Source organism: Watersipora subatra, chromosome 1, assembly GCF_963576615.1.
Source record: "Watersipora subatra chromosome 1, tzWatSuba1.1, whole genome shotgun sequence".
Classification (NCBI taxonomy): Eukaryota; Metazoa; Bryozoa; class Gymnolaemata; order Cheilostomatida; family Watersiporidae; genus Watersipora; species Watersipora subatra.
Window position 1 is genome coordinate 48553233 of NC_088708.1, and position 25215 is coordinate 48578447.

At 34.2% G+C, this 25215-nt stretch overlaps 1 protein-coding gene across 1 annotated transcript; it reads left to right on the plus strand.

Annotated features, from left to right (window-relative positions):
* Positions 1-38: 38 nt before the first annotated feature.
* On the plus strand, positions 39-24487 carry LOC137388404 (lachesin-like). Its single transcript, XM_068074890.1, has 9 exons — positions 39-177; positions 409-518; positions 4491-4692; positions 7649-7798; positions 14014-14148; positions 15382-15560; positions 18151-18274; positions 21743-21847; positions 23744-24487. The coding sequence occupies exons 1-9, from the start codon at positions 39-41 to the stop codon at positions 23878-23880; spliced, it is 1281 nt and encodes a 426-aa protein (XP_067930991.1). The 3' UTR covers positions 23881-24487.
* The last annotated feature ends 728 nt before the right edge of the window (positions 24488-25215 follow it).

The following is a 25215-nucleotide window of genomic DNA, read 5'->3' on the forward strand; positions in this document are numbered from 1 at the left end:
TCTTCATCCACCACCGGACAGCTATCAGAAATAGGATTATGGCGTGTTTTTACAAGATGATCTGGTTAATATCTCTGCTTTTATGGACTCTTCAGTTTATATTCGCTCAAAATTCTTTGGATAGACAGGCTTCTTATGCTGCTGACGCCAGTATTGATAAAACAAAGTTGGAAGAAAGTGAGTAGAAACTATTTATTACGTTCTTAACTGTATTTAGTTTGTCATATCAATAACTGTTTAATCTACCAAATAACGCCTTGGGGAATTTAAATGTGTTTATGAACATTGTCAGCGTATTCAAAGGTAAAGCATCGCAAAGGATGATTAGCAATTGTGCCAACAGATCAGCTAGTTGTTGCTGTTCTCGTGTCAGCAAAATGATTTTCATTTGTGCTGTGCTGTTGACAGTCATGAACAAAGCTGCCAGCTATGAACGAAAGTCAGAAATGAACATCACTACTGTGGAGGGTGGTGAAGTCATCCTACCTTGTTCAATGGTCACTGGAGAAAAATCTGCTGTAAGTTCAGACGAGTTTTGCTAAATTATATTCAATGTCCTGTTCAGCTGCTTGGATGAACTAATCTTTGCAGGTATTTATGGAGCCATCTTTAGCAGTATTATGGATTACTCATTGATGCGTCGTAAGTCAAACTAAATTTTGTTATGAATTCCCAACTGTCGCACTCAAGAGAAGATTTATTGATGACTTGCAGATCTGAAAAAATATTCTCTGTTTTGCTTGATGTTAGCAGATGGTATATAAACCATGAACATTAGAAAAGTTCTCTAATTATTTTATAAAGCACTAATTTAACTAAATGAGTCACTCGCTGCTGGTGGTAATATTCAGGCAGCAAACTTTTATAGTTTAAACTTTGAACTTTACTTCATTCAAAGTGCAGCAAATTATTTTAAAAATTAGATTTTAGTTTTCTGTTGTGTTTATTTGCATACTAGGCAGATGTTTACTGTGGTTTAGCAAGATTTCTAGAAAGTTCTATAATGTACTCTATGTATATTGATTTATCGCTACTAATTATTGTTCATGGCTAATTGCCATCTTGTTGCATTAGCGCAAACCTGCAGCCAAAAAACTTAGTCAAAAACACAACAAAAAGTAAAACTTTTTGTAAATGCGGCACTTTATATGCTATATAGTTTTTTTTCATAACCAAACTGACTGTCACTAACCATAAGAGATGAGAATAAGAGGCTTTTTACAAACAATCGTGATAAAATAATGTTATTTTTAAATTGGTCAGTGTCACTAGTACTGCAGAGCTCAAATACATATGTTTGTTTCTTTAGTGTATTTTTGGAATGAATGAGAAGAATGATTTCAATATCTTCAGCAACTATCACTGCATGCAAGCAAACAGACAGTTCTCATGCAACAAAATCTCTACCAAGTCTAAGTTATCCAGTGCCCTGTGTTATTTTTTAGAGCTTATACTTTTCTACCACTTTTCTAGAGTCATCCTTTTTGATTTATTCTAAACTTCTATTCAACGATTACAGTTGTCTATTATACCTCACCTCTTATTGACTAGGTTTGCTTGTTTGCCGACTATATTTTATTTTATATTATTTTAAAATAATATAAAATAACCGGCATTTTTTGTTTAAGTTTCTATTCGTTTCTATTAATTTATTGTATTTAAAAAACCAGCTGTTAAAAAATGTTTATATTCAAAAAATCACAGTTTTCCGCGTTTCGCTTGCTAATTCTTTTTATTCAATGCTTTTCTTTTCCTAAATAATCTCTTGATAGATAGTACATTAGCAGGTTTTAATATTTGTGTAACTCTAATTTGATTAAAGTTCATAACGAAATTGTTTCAAGCTCAAAATGGTAATTTGATAGGAGTATAGCAATACCATAAAATGGTAATATAAACTACATTAAGACTGGCAGAGCAAGGATAACGGGCATTCTCTACATGGTCAGAGTCACTAGGCATGAAAAAGATAATTCTTACAAGCTGTCTGGAAGTTGAAACAGCAGCAATCTCTGTTTGTTGTTCATATTCTGTTGTAGTTTGAAGGTTGACTTGCAACAAAATTCACATTACAGTTATTTGGTATCAAAAGATTCACCCTGTCTTACTCTGTTGTGTTGTAGGTGCAAAATAAGTGGAAATGTGATTACAAGCTCTTAAAAGCTTAAAACCGGACAGTTAATCGCAGCCATCACAAAAATGGCGTAGGTTGGAATGGAATCCCTTTATTTCAACGACGTACTCAACTTGATGTGGTTATTGTTTTGACACGTGATGTTATCATATGAAATGAGAGGCCAATAAAAGGCTCAATATAAAATGTCTTGTAGCACTAGTTTATGACAAACACTTTGTGTTCTACCGGAAAACCCTTATCAAATGTAGACATTCACTACTTTACAGTTTCATTTCAGCTTGGTCTAATCATCTAGTCGTAATCTGATCATGTGATCCATACTTCCTGCCAAATGGCACGAACAATTTTTGCAGCATTGTTAGACTATTACAAGTGACCAAAAGGCTCCTCGTGTTTATCAGAGGATGATATGCCCTCCTTCGAGCTGAAGCTAAAAAATTAAGCTAATTTTTACGCTAGGTTTTGAGATATCAGTGCTCAAAGTGACAGCATTACAATGATGATGAAATAGACGCGTAAGAACGATAGACATAGTTTGATTGAATGCTTGAAGTATATTTGTGAAAATATTTCGACGAATGAGGTTGTATGAAAGTTTAAACATTTTAAAACATTGTAAACGTTTTGAGAGGGATTCCAACCTACAGCGTTTCATGATGGCAGCGATTAACTGTTCGTTTTTGAGCTTTTAAGAGCTTATAACCACATTTTCACATATTTTGCACCTACAACACAGCAGATTAAGACGTGATGAATCTTTTGATACTAAATAACTGTAATGTGAATTTTGTTACAAGTCAACCTGGGAACAGCCGGGTTTAGTGGCTAGTGCGCTGGCATATAATCAGTAGATCAGTGGTTTGAATCCCAGAAGGAACATTGGTGATGTTAGGAAAGGCATCTAGCCCACTATTACTCCTGCGTCAAATACCATGAGCAAATGGTAATAAATTGTTTTGTACCAGAATATACCACTTGCAGTGGTGACCCCCAAATGACCCTCAAATGGGGAAAGCCGAAAGAAAATGATTTAGCTCTAAATGGCATCAGTGGGGTTTAGTTGTAGAACACAACTAGGTGTGCTCTCTGTCATAACTTGCTCCAGAGTCCAGAGTTTATCCTTCATCTTATGGATTGCTACTACAAAATGTATTTGGTTTAGCCCATTCCCCTCCTTTGTACAATACGGGCGGTTCTATGACTAAGTTAAGACCTTAGTTCATTTTTTCTCCAAAGCTAACTTGGGTTATGGATGCTTCGATAGAATGTGAATCTAAATTTTCTGTGTAACATTGATAACAAGCTTGAGAGAAATACATTCTTGGTTACATCACTTTAACTTTGAACTTTGTCTCTACTCATCGTCTCTACAAGCAAGTTATGGAACAAAACGATACAGAAAGATTGTTTGACTCTGTTAAACGCTCCTACTGTACATGACCATTGTGAAATGTGATGGCACCAGAGAGTGTTTCTGTGGTGGAGTTGTGCTGTTAAACGCAAACAAATTTAAACATTTTGAACTCCTTTTAAGTATATTAATATACAGTTATAAATACAATACATATATATACATATAATAATATGTTATACAGTATTATATTATTCTATATTATATAACATTATACTACAACTAGTACGATAGCAGTCTCATGTGCTGTGAGAGATCATCATGTGTAATCACTATATCCATTATTATTTGATAAGCAGCAAGGTAACTGAGTGGTGTAGTGGTAGTGTGCTTGCCTTTGAATCTGAAACCTCAGGTTTGATTTCCATGCAAGGTAAATTTTTTCTAACATTATTAACGTGTTTTCGGATTGACTGACACGGCTCTTATTATAGTAAATATTTAACAATACAATTTTTTTGTATTTCACAATTTTTCAACACTCAGCAGGCTCTGCTAACAGTTTCAAGGCGAAATAGTACCAGTAAAAGAATACATTTAATGTGATATTCTCACAAATGTAACTGGAAGCCTTTTTGTCAGTAATTATAATGACTAACTGTCAAAGCAATGTAAATGCAGTTTCCAGTTGGTTAGCAGTTCTGACAAACTAGTTACCATGATGACCTTCACCTTTGTCAAGTTTGCATTGTTCTTGTTTAGCAGGCCATGGCCAGATTAGCAATAAGACTAGAGGGTAGAAAGAAACCTTCATACTTGTGCATGAGAACATAACATCTCTAAACAATAAACAGCAATGTAATTTGAAAAGGCTTGAACTGCATTCATTAGCAGAATATTTTGATTTAGATACAAGTCTATGAATTTTGATTGCCCAAACTGATTGCCCATATCAACCCCTTATATTATGCCCATAATAAAATATTATTTCCTGTACAACAGGTTGCTTGGATGGATAAAATGGACAACGTCTTGTTCTATAATGAACAGCGTATAATAGACGACGAACGGTTTGAGATGTTGCACAGTGGCAACCAATGGAATCTTCAGATTAAAAATGTATCAACTTTGGATGGCGGCCAGTACAGATGTCTTCTAAACTCATCCCCGGTTCAGCTCAAATTCTCTGACCTCATTGTTTACAGTATGTAGAGATCATTGTACATAGCATTTTAATAGTGTGTTGGGTTTATTCTCAGTTGAAGTGGACCTTTATCATTATGCCTCAAGTAGCGATGCTTGTATACAATCATAGGTCAGGAGCGTCTAATTTTCTTGTAAGAGGGATTATAAGGAATTAGAGATCTCCAAAACTAACATAAAATACTTATCATGCACCCATTACTTCATCATCCAGAGCTCATTGTAGATGTTATGAAGGTTTGGAGTAGCACTCAGTATAAACTCTGTGTGTACTGTCTAATCGACAGTGAGGGTGAAGTTGGATAGGAGAGGTTTCCGTTTATACGAAATACTTGAAATCGCAAATGCTAGACCAGATGGTTATACAAGCAGCCTTAATATAAGAGCCTCGATACTCAGTGAAGGCAACAGAATATTCTAAATAAAGTTTATCTAGAAATTTATCTATTTAGTATTTGGAGCCATGCTTCTAATCTAGACATTAAAGCTAAAAGTTAAAAAAAAAATGTCTGTAGTAGTGGGAGCAGCTGTGACCCATAGTTTTGAGCATTCGACCCATGAACATCATGTTGAGATCCAATCTCCAGAAAGGCCCATTGGTGGTAACAGATGAGGTATCTGACCTAACATTGCTCTCTCTCTCCCTCTTTCCGATGAGGGAGAGAGAGATGTCATATCTTTCTCTCTCCCTCTCTCCCTCTCTTTCTCCCTCTCTCCCTCTCTTTCTTTCTGCCAAACCAACTCATGTAGATTATTTGCATACTGACAAAACAGACAATAACGTAACTAGAAAACATAACTTATAACTTAACACTTTGAAACCTGATGCTGAGATAATTTAGGGAGTTGTTTTCCCACCTGATCCTACTCCCGAGTACTCTACTCCTATTTCGTAGTTTGCCTTTGTTCTTTTGTACTTTCAGTTTATGCGACGTAAACTGCAAAATTTTGCTCGCTTTGTGCGATATACATTTTCAGTATAGTTCTAAACTTTCAAGTCAATCCGACTTGAAAGTTCTTGAGATATTGCTGAAATACCTTCTAACTGTCTGAGAAATACAAAATGGCTGCTGATAGGACAACAGTTTCTAATGACATACTGGTTGAAATCTTTAGTAATCAAGGATCAAAATAGACCAAGCTAGAAAGCCTCTTCACTTCAGTTACAAAAGTTTTAGACTGAAACTATTTGTTTTTTATTCATAACAAATATTCACACTCTATCAGATTCGGCACACAGGCAATCAGTATGTTTTTAATGTTACCTCTAAAACATCACATTTTTAAAAAGTACGAAAAGATTTTTTTACTATATTTGATTTCTGTTTATTTTATTATGTTCTACAAGCTTGTAGCTTCAAAATAGTATTCGGTTCATAAGGAATTGTGCTATTCTAAGTGCTTTCACATTCTAAGTGCCTTCACAGTTGTTATTACTGTCTAAGATCAAAGGACCTGCTTGTATATACAAGGTTAGGCTTCAAAGTGTTCAAGTTTTTCAATTAGTCTGTTACATAGTTTAATAATGCATTCTTGTTAATACTATATATAATTACCTGAAGTATTCATCGCTAAGTCTCTTGGGCTGTTTTTATACGAATCTTTGCTCAATTATGCAATGGTTTTAATACATAAAGTAAATGTTGAAATTAATTAACTTTGTCTATTAATTTTGAGATGTAAAGTCAAACTTTGACATACAAAGTTAATCCGTTTGAATATTCTCTTCATACGTAATTGCTAAGTTTAGCGGTCACCGATCAGAGTACCGAGTAGTCTGTCGTCTGACAGGTGATCACTTAACTAGAGTTAAGTGAGAAAATAATCAACAGTAACAGCTCTTTAACATACGATGTTTCTAATTTGCTATCTGAGACACGGTACGTTAACCTCCTCTGTCATAACTGGGATATCATTGTCACCACTCCAACTTACCTGTTCAGATACAAATGCTGAAATTCTACTGTTTACCATCAATATAATATTTAATGTGGTTCTATGTGAGATTGGAAAAATAAATTTATATGATGTGTAAACATAGCCATAAAACGAAACAGAGCTCACTGGTTAAGAAAATAGACTAGAGCTAAGTGTTAGTGTCCTATCAATAACCTACTTTGGCATGTTCAGTAAAATAGTATTCGATATTTATCTATGCGATCTCATCTTCAAATGGTTCACTATCGCTGAGTAGTTTGTCTGCAACTCACAAATTACTCAAAAGTAGGTAAGGCATAAGCTCTTAGTTACGTAAGTTGTCCCTGAACTTGAAAAAGTAGATTTTGATATTTATGCTTTTGGATGGTGAAAGGTACCCTTACCATGGGCAGGTCAACAGCATGGATTTAAAAAAATAAAGACATATTTTAAGCTCATTCGAACATCTTAACATAGGAATAAAGACAGCAGACGTGTTGTCGGAAAATCAATAAAATGACTTTGCATTTATTCATGCCCGGCAGCACAGTGCTGACATAGCCTGAAGTGTTTTAATTGACGTTGGCTTCCGATTGTCGGCATGTCTCCAAGGGTCTTTTTCCTTTCCCTCTTCCTTACACTCAGTCTATTCTTCTCTGCTGCCTGACATCTTGAGTCTCCGACATGGAAACATATTTATTGTTAAGGTATAATAAGCAAGCGTTGTTTATATCAACCAATTGACAATACTGCTGTTTGGTATAATACTTTGGTCTCAATACGGTTTACACACATTTGTAATAATGATTAGTCCAAAGAGATAGCGTGTGCAGTTCATTACCTAAATGCAGCAGCCTTTATCTAATAAATTGGAATGTTTTTAACCATTCAAATTTAAAGTCACAGTTCATTTCAAAATGTAACTTTTTTTTGTAACAATTGAAACCAATTGATATAATAGAGCAAAAGTTTTAAATTGTGAGTACTTTTAAAAATGCATCAGCAGCATTTTTTGGTTGTAGTGTTTGAGAATTTTTCAGAGCCACCAAAGATAGACAGAGTGGCGTCGAGCCAAAACATTATAGCTGATGAGGGTATGAACGTAACACTCATATGCAACGCCTCTGGATACCCTCAGCCCAAATACAAATGGTCTGTTATGAAGACAGACGATTCTCGACAGCCTGAAGGTGAAAAGATTTATCTATTATATTTCACGGAGTTGTCTGACCATGGTCTGGTATCATATTCTATATCATAATGATGCTTTCAAAGGATTTTTTAATCACCAATAACTAAGTTTCTGTAAGGCTCCAATTGGTGAAATATTTTGTTGCTATTGTATTTTGGTGCATTGTATGGTATACTTTAAGGAGTTGTCTGACCATGCTATGGTATATATTCAAATGTATATAATGTATGTTCATATATATATTACTTTATTGGGAAATAATTTCATTTTAAACAGAAAGGTCTTCAAAATTATGCCATACAAAAATCATAAAAGAAAAACAAGGACAACCGTTTGCTAATAAAACCAAATAAATGGTTGGACATATGGTATTCTATATCAAGACAAGGCTTTTAAAAGATCTTTGTACGTATCCAGTCACAAGGTTTCTGTAAAGCTACACTTTATGAAATGTTTTGTTGCATTTTGGTACATTAAGTAATGCTGGAATTGTCTATACACTAAAGTTGGCTGACGTACTGTTAAAGGATAACCAACAATTGATGTTATAGTAGTGTCAAGGTAGTACTGTGGAGCTCAAATCAATCTACTAAAGCGAACTGATATTAATTATTGAACCATTTGAATATTTTATTCGATGTCTGTGAGAGTTCACAGAGTATTTAGAAAGATACAACTCTGTACACAAAGTGTAGTAATTAGCACAGTTTAAAGAGCCATAGCGCTTCAATACACTGACTCAGTGCTGTATTTTGACCCAGTTTCTGGCACCCCATCACTTCGTGAGAACTTTGTTTGTGATCAATCTTGCATGACTCGCTCATCTTCATATATTGACCTAATCTTTTGACCTAACACCCTTTTATGGGAACATAGCAGTGATGTTATCATTTAATGTATGTGTATGCTTTGCTCTGAGAAGACATAGTAATGCTGTAAAAACAAGCGTTATGATTATTCTGTTAGGAGATTAGTTGCAGACTCTAGCTATAAATCCATCAATTCAGTAGCTTCATTACAAATTAATGTTGTATGTACATTATATTGTGTTGGCAAATGTCTTCAGTCAAAAAGTAGTATGTTGATATTCAGCGCAATACGATCATCTACACATGTATATATACTGCTAATAAGATATTGAAAGCCTTAGAGGGGTTTTTAGTTTAATTACTCTCACTAAAGGTTTTTTTATTGAATAATGAGTTATCATTAATAATTGTTTCCGGACCATATTTACTGGATTGTGTTGGCAACAAAGCAATTGATTGTATTTCATTGCGCATATTATTGTACCCTGTAAAATTATAAAAGCAAGATGTACTAAAAGAAATGATAGCAAAACACATAAGTGCTTGTAAATAAAATACACAAAACAATAAAACAGAGTACATTGACATGTGGTTATATGATTGATTATATAATAGGCATAAGGCTAAAAGCTACACTCCCTTCCTTGCATAATGAATGTAGTACATTGTGATACAATACAAGCATTTAATAGCAAAATATGCATTAAAACTTTAAAACAAACTCAAAAGATAATAAAATGTATGCGATAGATAGTAGATATTAACTTACAATTCCTGGTCTCTTCCAGTTTCAGTTGTCCAGAAATATAAGATATAAAGAAATAAAAGATAATATTTGTTTGCTAAATAACTGTTTCTTTAGCTTGAAGTTTATACCAACTTCTTTGCCCTAGAGGCAGCAGCTAAGTCCTGCAGAGTGACCTGACTTTTTGGTCATGTTACCATGAATGGACAACAAAATTGTTGTTTGCCTGGTGAGGGCAATTGAGGACAAGAATGCAAAAACTATTAAAGTCTGTTGAAGCTATAACATCAATTGGCCTGATTCATCCCAATACAATAATATAGTCACAAATTCAAACTTCCACCAATCAAACTCAAATCATACTGTATATTTGATAATTTGGTCAATAAATAATATAACAATATAATAAATTTATGTTACATGAGTTTTATCAGAGTGGATTAGCAAATTATAGCTATAATATAACAAATTTTTGTTGTATGGGTTGTATCGAAGCTTATTCGTAAATTAGCTAAATACACCATATCAGGTTCATACGTTAACTTGGCAAATAAAACAAGCTAAAATGCATAAGCTAGAAAATTGGTATAAATTTTAATTAATAAGTGAAAGCATCAGCATACTGAGTTTAGTTTTACAATGTATGCAGGCCCATATTAAAGATAAAGTACCCGTACCAAATTGTTTTTAGACAAAATTGACATTTCCTATAATTCTTGCAATATTATTATTAATTCATATTATTCTTATGCAATTCTTATACTATCTTTAATGTTGTGTTTTAGTGAAATGCAACTTTACGACAAAACCTGGTGAGTTCTTCACATATATAGCTAAAATCAAATTTCTGTAAATTTACGTCTACTAATACAAACACAAGAATATCACCCGTTTTATTTCATTATTAATTACATTACCCTTCCTTCTACTAATCCCACCCTCAGTTTCTTATTCACCTTCATTTGCTTTTATAGCACAAAAAAGCCTTTTCACAGGAGTTTTGTTGAGGATGAAATTATGCTACTGATAATTATCACATCTTAATAATGCAATTTTATCTTTGTATGATTTCAATTGGGAGTTGTCTTCTTGCCCTCACTAAGTGAAATGTTCACTATTATTTGTCTGATATAGGTCAGAACGAAAATATTATTGTGGTTTTATTGAAGTAAAGAAAATTTTTAAGGGCCTACAGCTTTAGCAATATTCAAGAAGTTTTGATTTATAAGATACTGTCAAACCTGCTCTCAAGTTGCTTTCACTTATTGTGATAGGACAACTCCAAAGACTTTGACAAGAAGTTACAGCTCGCAGTGGTAAACACTATTCAAGTTTTTGTTTACGCAGCCTAGCAGTACAACGTTGTGTTGCCGTTAGCATGGCCAGACTGAAAAATGTAAATTACATCTAAAAGAGACATACATTTTACCTTATTTGTTTTAAAGCTGCCCAACATTTTGTGGGGAGTTCATTTTATTTTTAGACGAAAAGTTTTTTCTTTGTAGCATATCGCGCTGATTTTAGTATCCATAATTATCTAAATTTCTCATTTTTTACAAATCTATGCATTCACAAGAAAATGCGTGTAAAATATACAGTTTAACCCATCACTAGATATTATTTATTTTTTGGTAATGTGCCTCGCCTCATTTTAATTTACTATCATTTTCTTTATGAAAGTGTACGAGTTTAAAGAATTTTATAGTTAAATTTTTAAGGAAACAAAACTCTGATAAAGGTGGCTGCTTTTGTTTTATTAGTTTTGCTGCCTCTATTCCATGAGGCCATATAAAAAGAGTCTCTGAAGCACAAATGAACATATTCGGCACATCATTAATCTATATATATATTTCTCACAGTTTGTCATCTGTTTTCTGTCATCTGTTTTCGATATGTCCAGCTATAGCTATTACTAGAATTAGAATCAAGAATCCATACCGATGAAGAATTGATTTCGGACCCTCCCATTCGCCAGTCCGACGCCGTACCAATTAAGCTACAGAGATTCATTTTTTCACTAGCTGAAATAAGTTGCTATATGGGAGCAAATACCATGACGCAGCGTCATGGTGGACCGTCATTAGAAGCCATATGGTAGCACTTATTAGTAGGCCTAAGCTTATTGAAATTTTCCATTGGCATTGTGCCAGGCTAATAGCAAATGGCAGGCAACTCTCATTACTTCTCATTGTTTATAAGCTGATTTTTAATACCTGGGAAGCAATGCCGGGAAGCACAGCTAGTCTGTATATATATTTCAAGGTTTGTCTGTCATTTGTCTGTCCAGCTGGTTAAAATCTGGAAAAGGACAATGCGCTTTGTATTGGATTCAAACTCACAAAGATGGCAAGGTATATTTGTAAACAAGCTCACCTAACCACAAGGTTAAGCCGTTTTCACCATTTACCTCGCTCTTACCATATACTATATATCCTTTCTGTGATTGGACGCACTAAATTATTAATCTATACAGTCTGCCCTCAGGTCACGATATATATGTTATAAAATTTTTTAAACTTTACTCTAAGGACCTTTATGTTTTTTTGTTCTCCCCAGACACGAATGACTTTTTTGCCATACGACATCAACAAAAAGTTCTCTCGAAATTAAAATTTAACTGTCGTTGTGTACTGATTACGACGAAATAGCAAAAATGCCGATATGCTATTCACTGAAATCCCTCCCATAACGCCTAAAAGAGATACATGTACATATACTGTACATGTACATGTATATGTTGCTCGCTGTTTCAGTTTAGCATTATTTATTAAAATTAATTGGAAAACAGATAGGTGATAAAAATTTAGTTTAAAAGTTGAAGTATAGTAAAATACATTCTAAAACTTAGCTTTAACTATGCGTTTGGTAAACTAAATTCATTTAAGTTAAATTCAATGTTGATGTGATAAGTCTGTTTCGAAGGTAAGTACTCCCCACGGTACATACTGCACATAGTTCCTTGTAATGTTACATTTTCTTGCAGATCATAACCACTAAATATACTAAAGTTATTGTAGGTAACTGTAGTTACTATCGTTAACATGTTTTTCCGTTACTATTTTTTAATATGTACAGTATGTATATAAAATGTTGATGATTTCACCAGGGGTTGTTTGCATTAGATAATTACTATGAGTTTCTATACCACTCTATATGATACTTCTGTTGAAACACTAAAACAAATTAAATCATATAATTGCTTAGCAAATAGTTTTTCATTGTAATTGTAGCAAACAGACTTTATTTAGCCATAATTATTTTACATTTTCATTTAAACACCTTTACGTTGTTTTATTCTTTCTCTTAATCTATTTCAAAAAACACTTTTTTCATGACATGAAATTTAAAAGTTACAGTTATTTCAAAAAGTTTGAAAACCTTTACAATATGTTTTATTTTTTCTCCTAATTGATTTGAACTGCACAAAACATTTTACTCAGGATATGAAGTTTGAAAGTTAAAATGGTAACTGCTGTTACATGTTAAATGAAAATAAATTTTCTGTGCAAAGACTTTTTTATTTCGCGGGCAATACCAGATATTCAACTAGTATTTATATAAGAGTTTTATTTATTGAGTACAAGAGATAATATTTTATGAAAATCACAAAAATTCACTCTATGTAGAAAACATATTATATTATTAATTTCTCTTAGTCAATTGCTTTTATGTCAGCTACTCTTAAGCGCAAAGAGAGAAAAAAACTGCTTATTAATATTCCCCTCTCTTATTAATGCTGACATATTTTCTTACCACAGACACATGGCGCCTATTGCTGTTACATGGTGCGCATTGAACGGCCTTACAGCAAATAAGCAGTGTGATAGCACACCTACCCTCTGTTTGAATTATTTTTATTTGTAGCATTTTATTTGATAATTTATGTTTCTGCACTTACCGCAGTGCTGTTTTGGTGCTAAATTCATGTTTGTTGGTTGACAAAAGTTGAAATTACAACTTTGCACTTGACAGTCGCTATGGACATGAAGACTTGAACATAAAATTATAAAAATATTTAATAGTGGCACTACATTATTTTACATTCTCTAAAGATTTTAGGCTGACAAAGGCTATTGACACTGGTAAGCGTTTTAACTAGCAGCATACCGATTTGTTGTCACCTGTTTACAGCATTCATACTGGTTTAGACAACTTGACTAGTTTTATAGGGGCCGCATTTACCTGATTCAGGTTCTCAAGAGGTGAAAGGTCAAACAACCAGTTTTGTTTAAACTGCAACTGTTTACTTAAAGCATATAATGGGTAAATTAAAATATTTTTTTGGGTGTTTTTAAAAGTGTTTTTTGCAGTTGCTGTTAAATTGCATTTTATTTTTAGTTGATAATTGTTCTAATAATAATGTTGGTATTAATAATCTTGTTAATAATATGTTGGTATTATAAAATATATCCAGGTTTTATTGTTCAATAAATTATGCTGCAACTGTGACTCTTCAGGCTTTTGGCGATTTTATAGATTCCAAATTTTTCTGTAGAAATAAGAGAAAAATTTTTTATTATTTTTGAAATGCTCAAAAAAAGTTTTGTATGTATATCGGTTTATATATATGTATGTCGGTTGTTAGGAAACACATAAATTTGAATGAAATACCAAAGTGTTTATTTGACATCTATGACTAGTTTTTATTCTAACACACAGATATCCCGGGACCAGAGGATGGACAGGTTATCACAATCTATAACACACAGCGGAACTGTGAGGACATATACATCTGTACAGCGGATAACGGCTATGGAGCCGGTGACCAGCTTCAGATTTCAGTAAAAGTTACATGTAAGTTTTTACAGTATGTCCTAGAGTTTGGTGATTGTACCTGGGTGAGCACTGATGTACTGTATGCAGAGCTCTGCCATAATCTGGTCTGTCAGTCAAATGCTACCTGCTACGGGTAATTTGGTATCACCTGTTCATGAGGTGGGCGGACAGCGACTAAACGATCAACCCTCATAAAGGGCCAATGCGGTGCCCAGTGTAACAGATGAACTGGACAGCCTAACAGAATCGAAAAAACATTTACAAAAGCTCTGCTGTATACAAGTGATGCACTATGGCAGCATTTAGATGGCAGCATTTAGATGACGAGGATAAAGAAACCTATCTATCAGGCGGCCGCTGTAATAGAATGACAATGCTAGCATGTCTTAACCGGTTCTTGCCCGCTAGATACCATTTTTTCTTGCTGAGTGAGTGAATCGGGTCAGGCGAAAACCAGAAATCACTTCAACAAACACATGCAATTCTATGGAATAAATGGCATCACCTCGACTGACTGCAAGAGAGATAGTCCGGTGTGCTGCTTCCATGAATACCTGCTTATCATCTATCTCATCAGTGTTGACCTACTTCTTTGAAAAATATTACCATTTGTTTGGCAGAATTTAGTGTATAGGAAAACCATCAAAACTTTGCATACATCTTTCTACATAAATACTTCCTGTTGTTCTGTACTCTTTATGTTTCTAGGGATTCAAACGGAGTTTGGCATTTCAAGATTCTGGAGAAATCACAAAAATGTTTTTTCATAAAAAAAGTTGAAATTAAAAAGATTAAAGGCAAAACTAAATAACTTGACATTCGTTATTATTTTTTCGCATTAAATACTCAAAATTATTCTAAAATTTTGAAAATCACAACAAGCTTCACTGAATTTCTATCGTTAAACCGGCACAAAAACAACTCGCATAAAATACCTGCAAATAAGACAATATTTGTTCAAATTCTGCAATAATCGGAGCCAAACAAAATGTATAAAGTTCTTAGTTAATTTCTCTTTGTCTCTCAATACTTTGTCAAAGTTCTTTTAATAAAGTGGTTGATGTACTTTAATCAAGTTTAAAGTACATGACTTATCATATTAGTGATAATTAATAAAATACAAAATTAAGATGGTACTGTAATAAAAGCCTTCATTGCCTTACTGATGAGACCAACAGGTTTAATTTTGTTGTTTTTTGCTGCTGATCCGCTGTACTATAGCAAACTAAGTGAATTGTTTATTTTTTCAAGTTCCACCAAACATATCTCTGCCAAATAAAAAACTCTACCACACTGTTGGAGGGCAGACTGTACTCTCATGTGAAGTTGATGCCTTCCCTCTCGGTGTCATGTACTGGACCAAAGATGGAGCGAAAATAAAGGACAGTACACAAAGTGAGGGCAGTCGGAAATACAAATATAGCTTTGAGGTATGTATCTGTACTTTATTACATCGCTAAAATATATGAGATAACAAATAGGGACCCCGGATTTTATGCAAATTATTGCAAGACAAACAACTTTATTTTAATCAGCAGTAGTCTCCCCATGATAAAGTTTATACTACTCTGACATCCTTGTGCATGAACATAAAAGCTGGCCAATAAGAAATGCAAAGTATTATTGTTACAATTAAGTAGTAGAATATCTACTCAAATGACGAGCCAATTTAATGTTTTTTCGGTTTTTATCTAATGTTTTCAAGTATTACTAAACAGCGAATAGAAAACCTTCCTGATTTAAGATGCCCTAGCAACATGGAAACTGATAACTTGTAAAGTTTTTTGCTATGTACTCCTACATGAAGTCGGCAAAACCTGAATGCAATATTGAATTAAGGCTAGAGAGTGGACGAGCAATGAAAATCCAAAATTAGTTTTTACATAAACCTAATTATGAAAAGTTGTTTTGCATAAAGTTTATACAATTTTTACATCATAACTCTATTAGCAAATGTTTCAGCGATTTTCTACTATCATCAAATAAATTAGAAAGTAATTCCAGTAGAGATAAAAAACAGCCGCTGTAGCTCTTGGAGTTAAATTCATTGTCACGGATTTCAATAAATTTATTTCCAATGTTCATTGTTATTGGGACGAGAATAAAGTTTAAAGTGTGCTTCTTTTCTATGGAGACAGACTTAAACGAAAATAGATAACACTTTGAAGCATAGTCTCTAGTTTAACTTCAGAAGCACTTGTCTGGTCTTGACATGCCATAGGAGCACTTGTCTGGTCTTGACATACCATAGGAACACTTGTTTAGTCTTAACGTGCTATAGAGGCACTTGTCTATTTCTATTTTTATGAGCTCTAGGAGTGCGTGTCTAGTCTTGATGAACCATAGGGGAATTGTCTATTTTTGATGTGCTTTAGGAACGCTTGTCTAGTCTTGCTGTGCCATATGGGCATTTGTCCATTTATAAAGTACTTTAGGAGCACTTGCCTATAGTGTTGACATGCCATATGGGCACTTGTCTTTTTTCGATGTACTTTAGGATCACTTGTCTAGTCTTGACGTGTCATAAGGGCCCCTACCTGCATACCCTTTCCTATGATTTGTTCAAAAAAAGCCGCCATTGCTGATGTTTCTCAATTGTTGAGACCTAGAAATATATGTAAACTTGGATTTGTACTACACCCACCACGCTCAATAATAGGTTCAGGCACATTAGTTCTTTTATTGATTATAGGAGTTTGTGGAATGATCTAGTAAACACTTTTTTAAAACTTATCAAATGGGCATGTTGTATGGTTAGCGATTAACATTAAACATTGATGAAGAACTGAAGTTATATTTTAGAACAATGATCAACATATATATTGTAATATAGAAATGAAATATAGTGGTTGTTCTTGGATGAGGTTATTGGTGGTTTTTATGAATGCTGTGAACAAAGCATAGAAGTGTCTCCCACCACTACATGAAAACACAGAAAAAATAATCTGCTGTATGACGTTTTGTCACTACAAGTTTTATGTAATTTCTTGTTTCTACTTTGAACCAGCTTACCAGGAAAGGAAGGCCTGTTCACACACGCATGCTACTTTCCAACTTTTGATAATTTATTTTGCTGTATGTGACCAGTTCAACATCACAATCACAGTATAACTACTGAGAAGTATTCTAGGGAGAGCTGTGAAATATTTGTGAACTAGGATTAATATGACATAGAGGTATACCTACTGCGGATACGACCTTTGTGATTCACCACTTTACATAGAAAGAGAAAGAGAGAGAAGGAGAAAGAGAGAGAGAGGGGGAGAAAGGGAGAGAGAGGGGGGGGGCAAAGAAAGAGAGAGGTAGAGAAGGAGAGAGAGGGAGAGTGAGAGGGAGAGAGTGAGAAAGGGAGGGAGAGAAGAAGAGAGGGAGAGTGAGAGAAAGAGGGAGAGAGGGCAAGAGAGAGTGAGAGAGGGAGGGAGAGAAGGAGAAAGGGAGAAAGGGAGGGAGAGAGGGAGAAAGGGAGGGAGAGAAGGAAAGAGGGAGAAAGGGAGAGAGAGTGAGAGAGAGATGGAAAGAAGGCGAGAGAGAAAGAGAGAAGAAAAGAGAGAGAGAGAGAGAGAAGGAGAGAAAGAAGGAGGGGGGGGGAGAGAAAAGGAGATAGCAAGAGAGCGAGGTAGAAAAATGTAGAAAAAACAACAAGAGGAGAGGGTGAGAATGGGGGAGAGGGAGGGAAGAAAGGCAGTGCTGGAGAAAAGAAAAAGCTGTCTTACACCTTCTCACTTGTCAAAATAGCAGACTGCAGTTTGTTAAGACCAAGTGAGCTTGCTTCATTATTTGGAAAAGTGAAGAGTTAGGGAAGGTGGCAAACCAAAATAATGTTGTTAACACAGCACAGGGTTGGCAATGTTCAGCAACTTGCAGTTCTGCATCTTACTAAATGAAGAGTATCTATGACAAGGGTTAGTAAACCCTAACAGACTTTCAAAGGGGCTCAAACTTGTTTATGTATCCTTTAAAACAACTTGCTTTGAGAATTCGGTTTTATGTTTTATAATGAAATGTTTTGACTATTTTTAGGAGTCAGAATCGGGAGGCAGGATAATGCGATTGACAATCTACCATATCCAGGATCGAGACTTTGGTTTCTACAAGTGCTCCGCCTCTAATACTAAAGGAAGAGCTGAAGAATATATGGAGCTTAGTGAGTATTGTACATATGTATATAAATGGCTTCATGGATTGGTTGACAGGTTAGTCATACGACCTCACTGATTGGTTTACAGGGTATTCGTACACCTGATTGGTTGCTAGGGTAGTCATACATCTTCACTGTATGTTGACAAGGTTTTTGCATTTTCTTTACTTATTGGTTAGAAGAATAGCTGTGTGCTTCACTGATTGGTTGACAGACTAGTTGCTCACCTTCACTGATTGGTTGATAGGATAGTCTATGCTTTCAGTGAGCGCTTGATATGGTAGTTATACACTTTCCTTAATTGGTTAATAAGATAGTGGTGCCCTTTTCCTGATTGGCTGATAGGATAGTTTACCCTAGTACTGGGCACGGGTGATAAAACTCGTTAAACTTGGTTTATCTTCTCTCGAGTCTCGGGTAATAGACATTTTGAGCATTTCGATCTTGCGGGTTCGGGTTTTGACTTGCGAGTTCGGGTTTTGGTACACGAATCCGTCGAGTAGAGTGGACAAAAACTCGGTCTATTGCGCTCTGCTCTCTAAACGCTGTCTACGAACCCATCTGTTAACGCTGTGAGCCCGAGTATCTGTCGGTAGAAAATAGTAAGAAATCATGAATAAATGGAATAAAATTATAACTTTAAGATATGTCTGGCATTTGGAAATTTTAGACATAAAACCCGCATCAACAAACCCTATACCCACAAAACTTGTTGGTCAAAAAGTACTCGTGCCAAGCACTACCATCTACCTGATACTCAAAAAACCCGAACGGAAAAGGGCAAGTCTAAACTTGTTGACCAAGAAGTACTCCTGCCCAGCACTAGTTTACACCTTCACTGATTAGTTGATAGGATAGTCAGGCATTTTCCTTGATTGGTTGATAGGATAGTTATGCACATTTCCTAATTGGTTGATAGGATAGTTATGAACTTTCTCTAATTGGTCGATAGGATAGTTATGCACTTTTTCTGATTGGTTGATAAGATAGTTATGCATTTTGCCCGATTGGATAGATTTGGCTAGCTTCTCTTAATATAGTTATTTATATACGGTATATAAATCTCAGTGTTTGTCTTTTTGTTAAACTCTGTGTACAGTTATAGCAATTAAACCTATCAATGAAAAATTTGTAAAACACTGGATTTGATCTCGGGACCTCCAGATCCAGATGCAACAAATTTAACCATTAAGCAACACAAATTACTATGGGTTACAGGGTTATGGGTGAATAGTCATTACATTGGTTAAGATACTTATGCTTAAAGCGCTTGCTTGGGTTTAATAACTAGCACGCGTAACGATTGTTAAGCTGGCCCAAAACGCTGGTATTGTTTTAGTAAAGATTTTAGTAAAGATCTAGCTTTCCAGGTAAGTTACTCAAACTCATTTGGAAATTACTCTATTTCCGTGCAACACCAGGCATTTGGCTAGTTTGCTATAAAGTACATAAAATGGAAATAGCAACCACTCTTCACTCTCACATCTACAAAGTGTTTTATTGCTAGCAAGGTTATAAAAGAACTAAAAATATGATTTACCTTCTTTGTTAGACAATCCTATGATTTACTGTTATTATTATTAGTTACTGACATAAATGAACAGAAGTAAGTCTTCAACACTTGGGCTGTAGTCACTAAAATATACAAATACAGTTCCACGTGCTAGCATATAAATATTTACTAGTTTCTGGTATCTGTAAATACAATTGTGGTGTACTTGGTAAATGAATATCATAGACAGATAGAGAACTTACAATTGAAGAGACAAGCTTTGGAATAACATACGCAAATCTGTACCATAATAAGAACTGTGTACTTTTGTCTGTTCAAGTTAGGAAAATAGTGCTTTCAACAGGATTCAAACTCTTGGCTTTCGGCTTGGTAGACTACCACTACCTGCATCAATTGACCACTTTTAGTTCCAGCAGACGAACCTGCGTAAAACCTCCTTTCGCGTAAAGTCTACTTAATATAAAGAGTTTATGTAGAGTCTTCGCTTCGTACTACATGTATGTAAAAAATTCCAGATAACGTAAAGAATTTACGTGAAGTTTTCGCTTCGTACTACGTAAAAAATTCAATATAACGTAAAGTGTCAAGTCGGTGCAAGTTCTCAAATTCGATTCGAATAAGTTAACCTTGAAAATATAATTTTCTCTCTGATCACTCGGAATGAAAAACGATGTATGGGGTTACCTCTATTGATGTATATATATATATGCATACTGGCATTACTTTATCCTTAGTGAGAGCAAGCAATTCCTTTTGAACTGAACGGCAAACAACATTCTTAGCAAAACCAAAGGATGAAGAGACATTGTGGTTCAGCATAACTGAGTTATACAGCTATAAGCCAGCATAGAGGGCACAAACTGTTTCCATTGTAACTCTACAAGGGAAATAAGAAAGCAATGATAGAGAAATATGCATAGCTGAAAGCTTGACTTCATCGATAAGAATTGATGACAGTTCATGGTAGTTACAGGAGTTTTAGGGGGAATAACTGAGACTACCAATTTAAAATGAGCAGCATGCATAGACAGGGAAATCTGTCACAGAAATAAACCTTAAAATCTTGAGACTCTCATATTCACATGCAAGAACATAAGTGATCCCAGTATTACCAATGATTGAGCCAACAAATGTTCAGTACCACTGCTACTGCTAATATTATGATTCATACTATAACTGCTACTACACACTAGCTTTACTACTACTACTGCTACTACTACTACTACTATTACTGCTACTACTACTACTATTACTGCTGCTACTACTACTACTACTACTACTACCACTACTATTACTACTACTACTGCTATTACTACTACTACTATTACAATTACTACTACTACCACCACTACTATTACTAATACTACTGCTACTGCTCTTACTACTACTACTACTACTACTACTACTACTACTACTACTACCACCACTACTATTACTACTACTACTACTGATATTACTACTACTACTGCTATTACTACTACTACTACTACTACTGCTATTACTACTACTACTACTATTACTACTACTATTACTACTACTACTACTACTACTACTACTGCTATTACTACTACTACTACTATTACTATTACTACTACTACTGCTATTACTACTACGACTACTACTACTACTGCTAATACTGCTACTACTACTATTACTAGTACTATTACTACTACTACTATTACTATTACTAATACTACTACTACTGCTCTTACTACTACTACTACTACCACCACTACTATTACTACTACTACTACTGCTATTACTACTACTACTACTACTACTACTACTACTACTACTACTACTACTACTACTACTACATTAGCTATTATCTCTCCTGATTATTTGTATAAATGTCTATGCAATACCTATAATAATTAATGTACAATCAATGATATACAGCCCCCACATGGGGGCTGTATAACATTGGTACAATACATCAACTTGTCATGTCTTTGTTACAGTTAATCAAGCTATGTTGAAGAAACTCCCAGCTCTTTGGCCTTATGACACGTCTACCTCTGCTTCTCCATACTTTACAGATTTTGCTCTCAAACCGAGTTACACTTGTAAGTAGCGCCTTTTTGTTCCTTACCTTCTGGGATAACTAGAGGTTTATACTAGTCCTACTGACTAATTGAATTAACTAACTCTATGTACTAGTAGTTCTGATCTGAAGTATAAAACTAATTACACTGTATCTTAGTACTACTGATATGCATAACTAATTTACGCTATACGTAAATTAGTAAATTCAATTAGTAGTTCTGACTAATTGAACTAGCTCACTCTAGATAATGGCTGTACTGACTTATAAAACTAACTTTTTGATATATTGGTATTATTGACTAATAGAACTAACTTACTATATACATGTATTAGTACTACTGACTAATAGAACTAACTTTCCATATATTAGTACTACGGACTAATAGAACTAACTTTCCATATATTAGTACTATTGACTAATAGAACTAACTTTCTATATATTAGTACTATTGACTAATAGAACTAACTTTCCTTATATTAGTACTATTGACTAATAGAACTAACTTTCTATATATACATATTAGTAGTACTAGCATATATAACTAATTTACTCTATATATCAGTACTAATCTCTAAAGAATCTCTATTGATGACCTTTACCTACAACTCATATAACTCATACAACTCATATAACTCATATAACTCATACAACTCATATAACTCATACAACTCATACAACTCATGCAACTCATACAACTCATACAACTCATACAACTCATACAACTCATACAACTCATAGAAATATGGTTGCTAGCAATTTCTTTTATGGACTATTTGTCTGCTGGTTTAAGCTTCACTGTATGCATAGGAAAGTTCTTTTGAAATGGCAAAGTCAATGTAATAAGTAATAAGTCAGAAGCCAAAGTATTACATTACGGAACAAATTATCTATAGAGCTACCTAACATTTTAGGTATAAAACTACTCATCAGTCCATGTATAAAAACATATTTGAAACCGTCTATCAGTCTGTCTAGAAACGCCTATGAAATGATCTGTCAGTCTTTCTATACAAATAGCTATAAAATAAAAACATTCACGGTATGTTTTATCAGTTTATTTATAAAAGTCTATCAACTGATATATTAATATATCTATAAAAACATCTAGTGATGATCTATGAGGTTTGGTATAAAAACATATCCAATGGTCTATCAGTTTAGCCTTGAAAGTATCCACTAAGTGTTTTATAAATCTTTGTACATCATCGCATTGCTTGCTCATTTTAATCTTACTTATCAGCGATGCTTTCAGGTATTTTAACAAAATTGTTTTTAACTGAACTTAAACTTTCATCTTACTTAATTTTAATAAATTTGTTATATATCTTTTTAATATTATCTACAATACTATTTATTAGCCTTTCTTGCTTTCAGAGTTCATCAAACCCAGCTTAATATTTATTTTTCTGTTTGGAAAATCGGTAACAACATAATTATTTTTATATCTTATTATCCAATACATATGAAAACATGATTTTTACAGTCTATAGTAGAAACTGAAAGGGAGAGTCCATAAATTAAATAGTCTCATATATTTTGGTTATATGTTTTCATAGCCAACGCATTTAAATTTATTCATTTTCAATGTGGCCATATGTTCAAAATAGGTTATTGTTTGCCTCTTCAGAATAAGTTGCATAACCCTTCGAATAGCTTGAGAATTTAGCGATGACATCATCAACAGGTTTTGAAGCTGATGGTATGTCCACAAGGCTTCAGTTTACTTACTTCTCTGAATATCAGAGTCGGGAGAACAATTATGATAATCTTCTCTTATAATAATCTAATAATCTTATAATCTGATAATGGTCTCACCTTGAGACATTCTCTTCCTTTATTTTTGGCTGATTGCATTCATATGGTATTTAGGGAAATTGCTCACAGATCTGTAACTCTGCACTTAATGTTTGTATAGCTCCCAGACGCCCTTCCAGAGCACCGAGACCTGGTGCACCACTGCCAAGCCCTGTATCAAGTGTCAGCTGTGTTGGAGTTATCCTCTCTAAATCACTTCTCATCTTGCATGTAGTTGTTGTATGTTTATTTCTATGAATATTCCACTTTTTCTGTGCCAATTGATAGACTTATAGGAAAACTGGTCAATGAAATCTCTTAGCTAACCATGAAGGATATTTTGTCAAAGAAACAAGAAAGATGAATGTTATAAAACGGATGTTGTTGATATAAGCTGTAGGATGACTTGCGGTTTTAACTTTTATTCAGAAACTGTATCATTTCCTATCTGATTGACAGAGGGTTTGGCTAGGATATTTTAGGTTAACGAGATATCACTGGCATAAAAGGATAGCATTTTGTCTTGCAGTAAACTGTGAAAGTGTCATCGACAAACTTATTTTATAACAGCAGTCTTGTTCTCACCACTTGTCTCTTGCTGCTGTTGTGTATTCGGTATTTTTAGATTTCACACTTGACTTCCACAATATCCTGATTGAGATGTACTTTTAAATCTTATACTCCTAGCATCGACGAGAGTAGATAATTCCTTCATTATTCTCGACTCTTACAAGCCTCTGAGTTATGGGTCTGCTAAAAGATAACTTCCTAACCTTAGCGTTTGAGTATTTCCAGCCTACACCAATCCATGCCTTTGAAACTACACTCAGTTTGTGTAAACAGGTCTGGTCTAAAAACTACTTAAAAAATTGACTTGCTACCAACGCTCCTGTTTATCAAACTTGTCACCCTATTCCATGAACCGGTTCAAGGATGCATCCTATCGAAAGCTAATCATGAGAACTCCAAGTAAAGATGTACCTTTCATATATTTCAGTCACAAACATACTAATGAGTATAAACAGTTTGAATATTGTTTGGATTAATTAATCTAAGCTATACATGTACTCAATTCAGTGCTGGTTTTATTACAGAAAGGATGTATGTTCATAAATATAATGTATTGTTACTTAACCAACTTCCTGTTTATTATTCAACGTGACACGTATAGCTCTCCTCTACGGAAACAATTCTTCATAAGCTTTACATAAACTTTCTAGCTTTAGAGTTTTCTTTTTGGTTTTCAAGTACAATATATCGTAAGTCGAATCTCATCGATACTTAAATTGAAGGAATCTAAAATAAGTATGATTTCTAGTGAACCCTAAGTTCAGCTTAGACGATTGTCATGTATTTATAGTTTGTTAAGTGTATTGTTGCTATACGGTCTACCTGGGGTGAGCCACTAACTATTCTAGAACACCCTTTAAGTGAGATAGATCTGGTTTATGCCCAAACAGCCAAATCACTATTGCGTATGTATAGTTTTTTTGGCATTGTAATTATAAACAATGATGTTTCTTGTTACATGCCGGAAGAAAAAAACGAAAAGATAGAAACCGGGAATTGAACAAACTTATTTTAAACATTGGT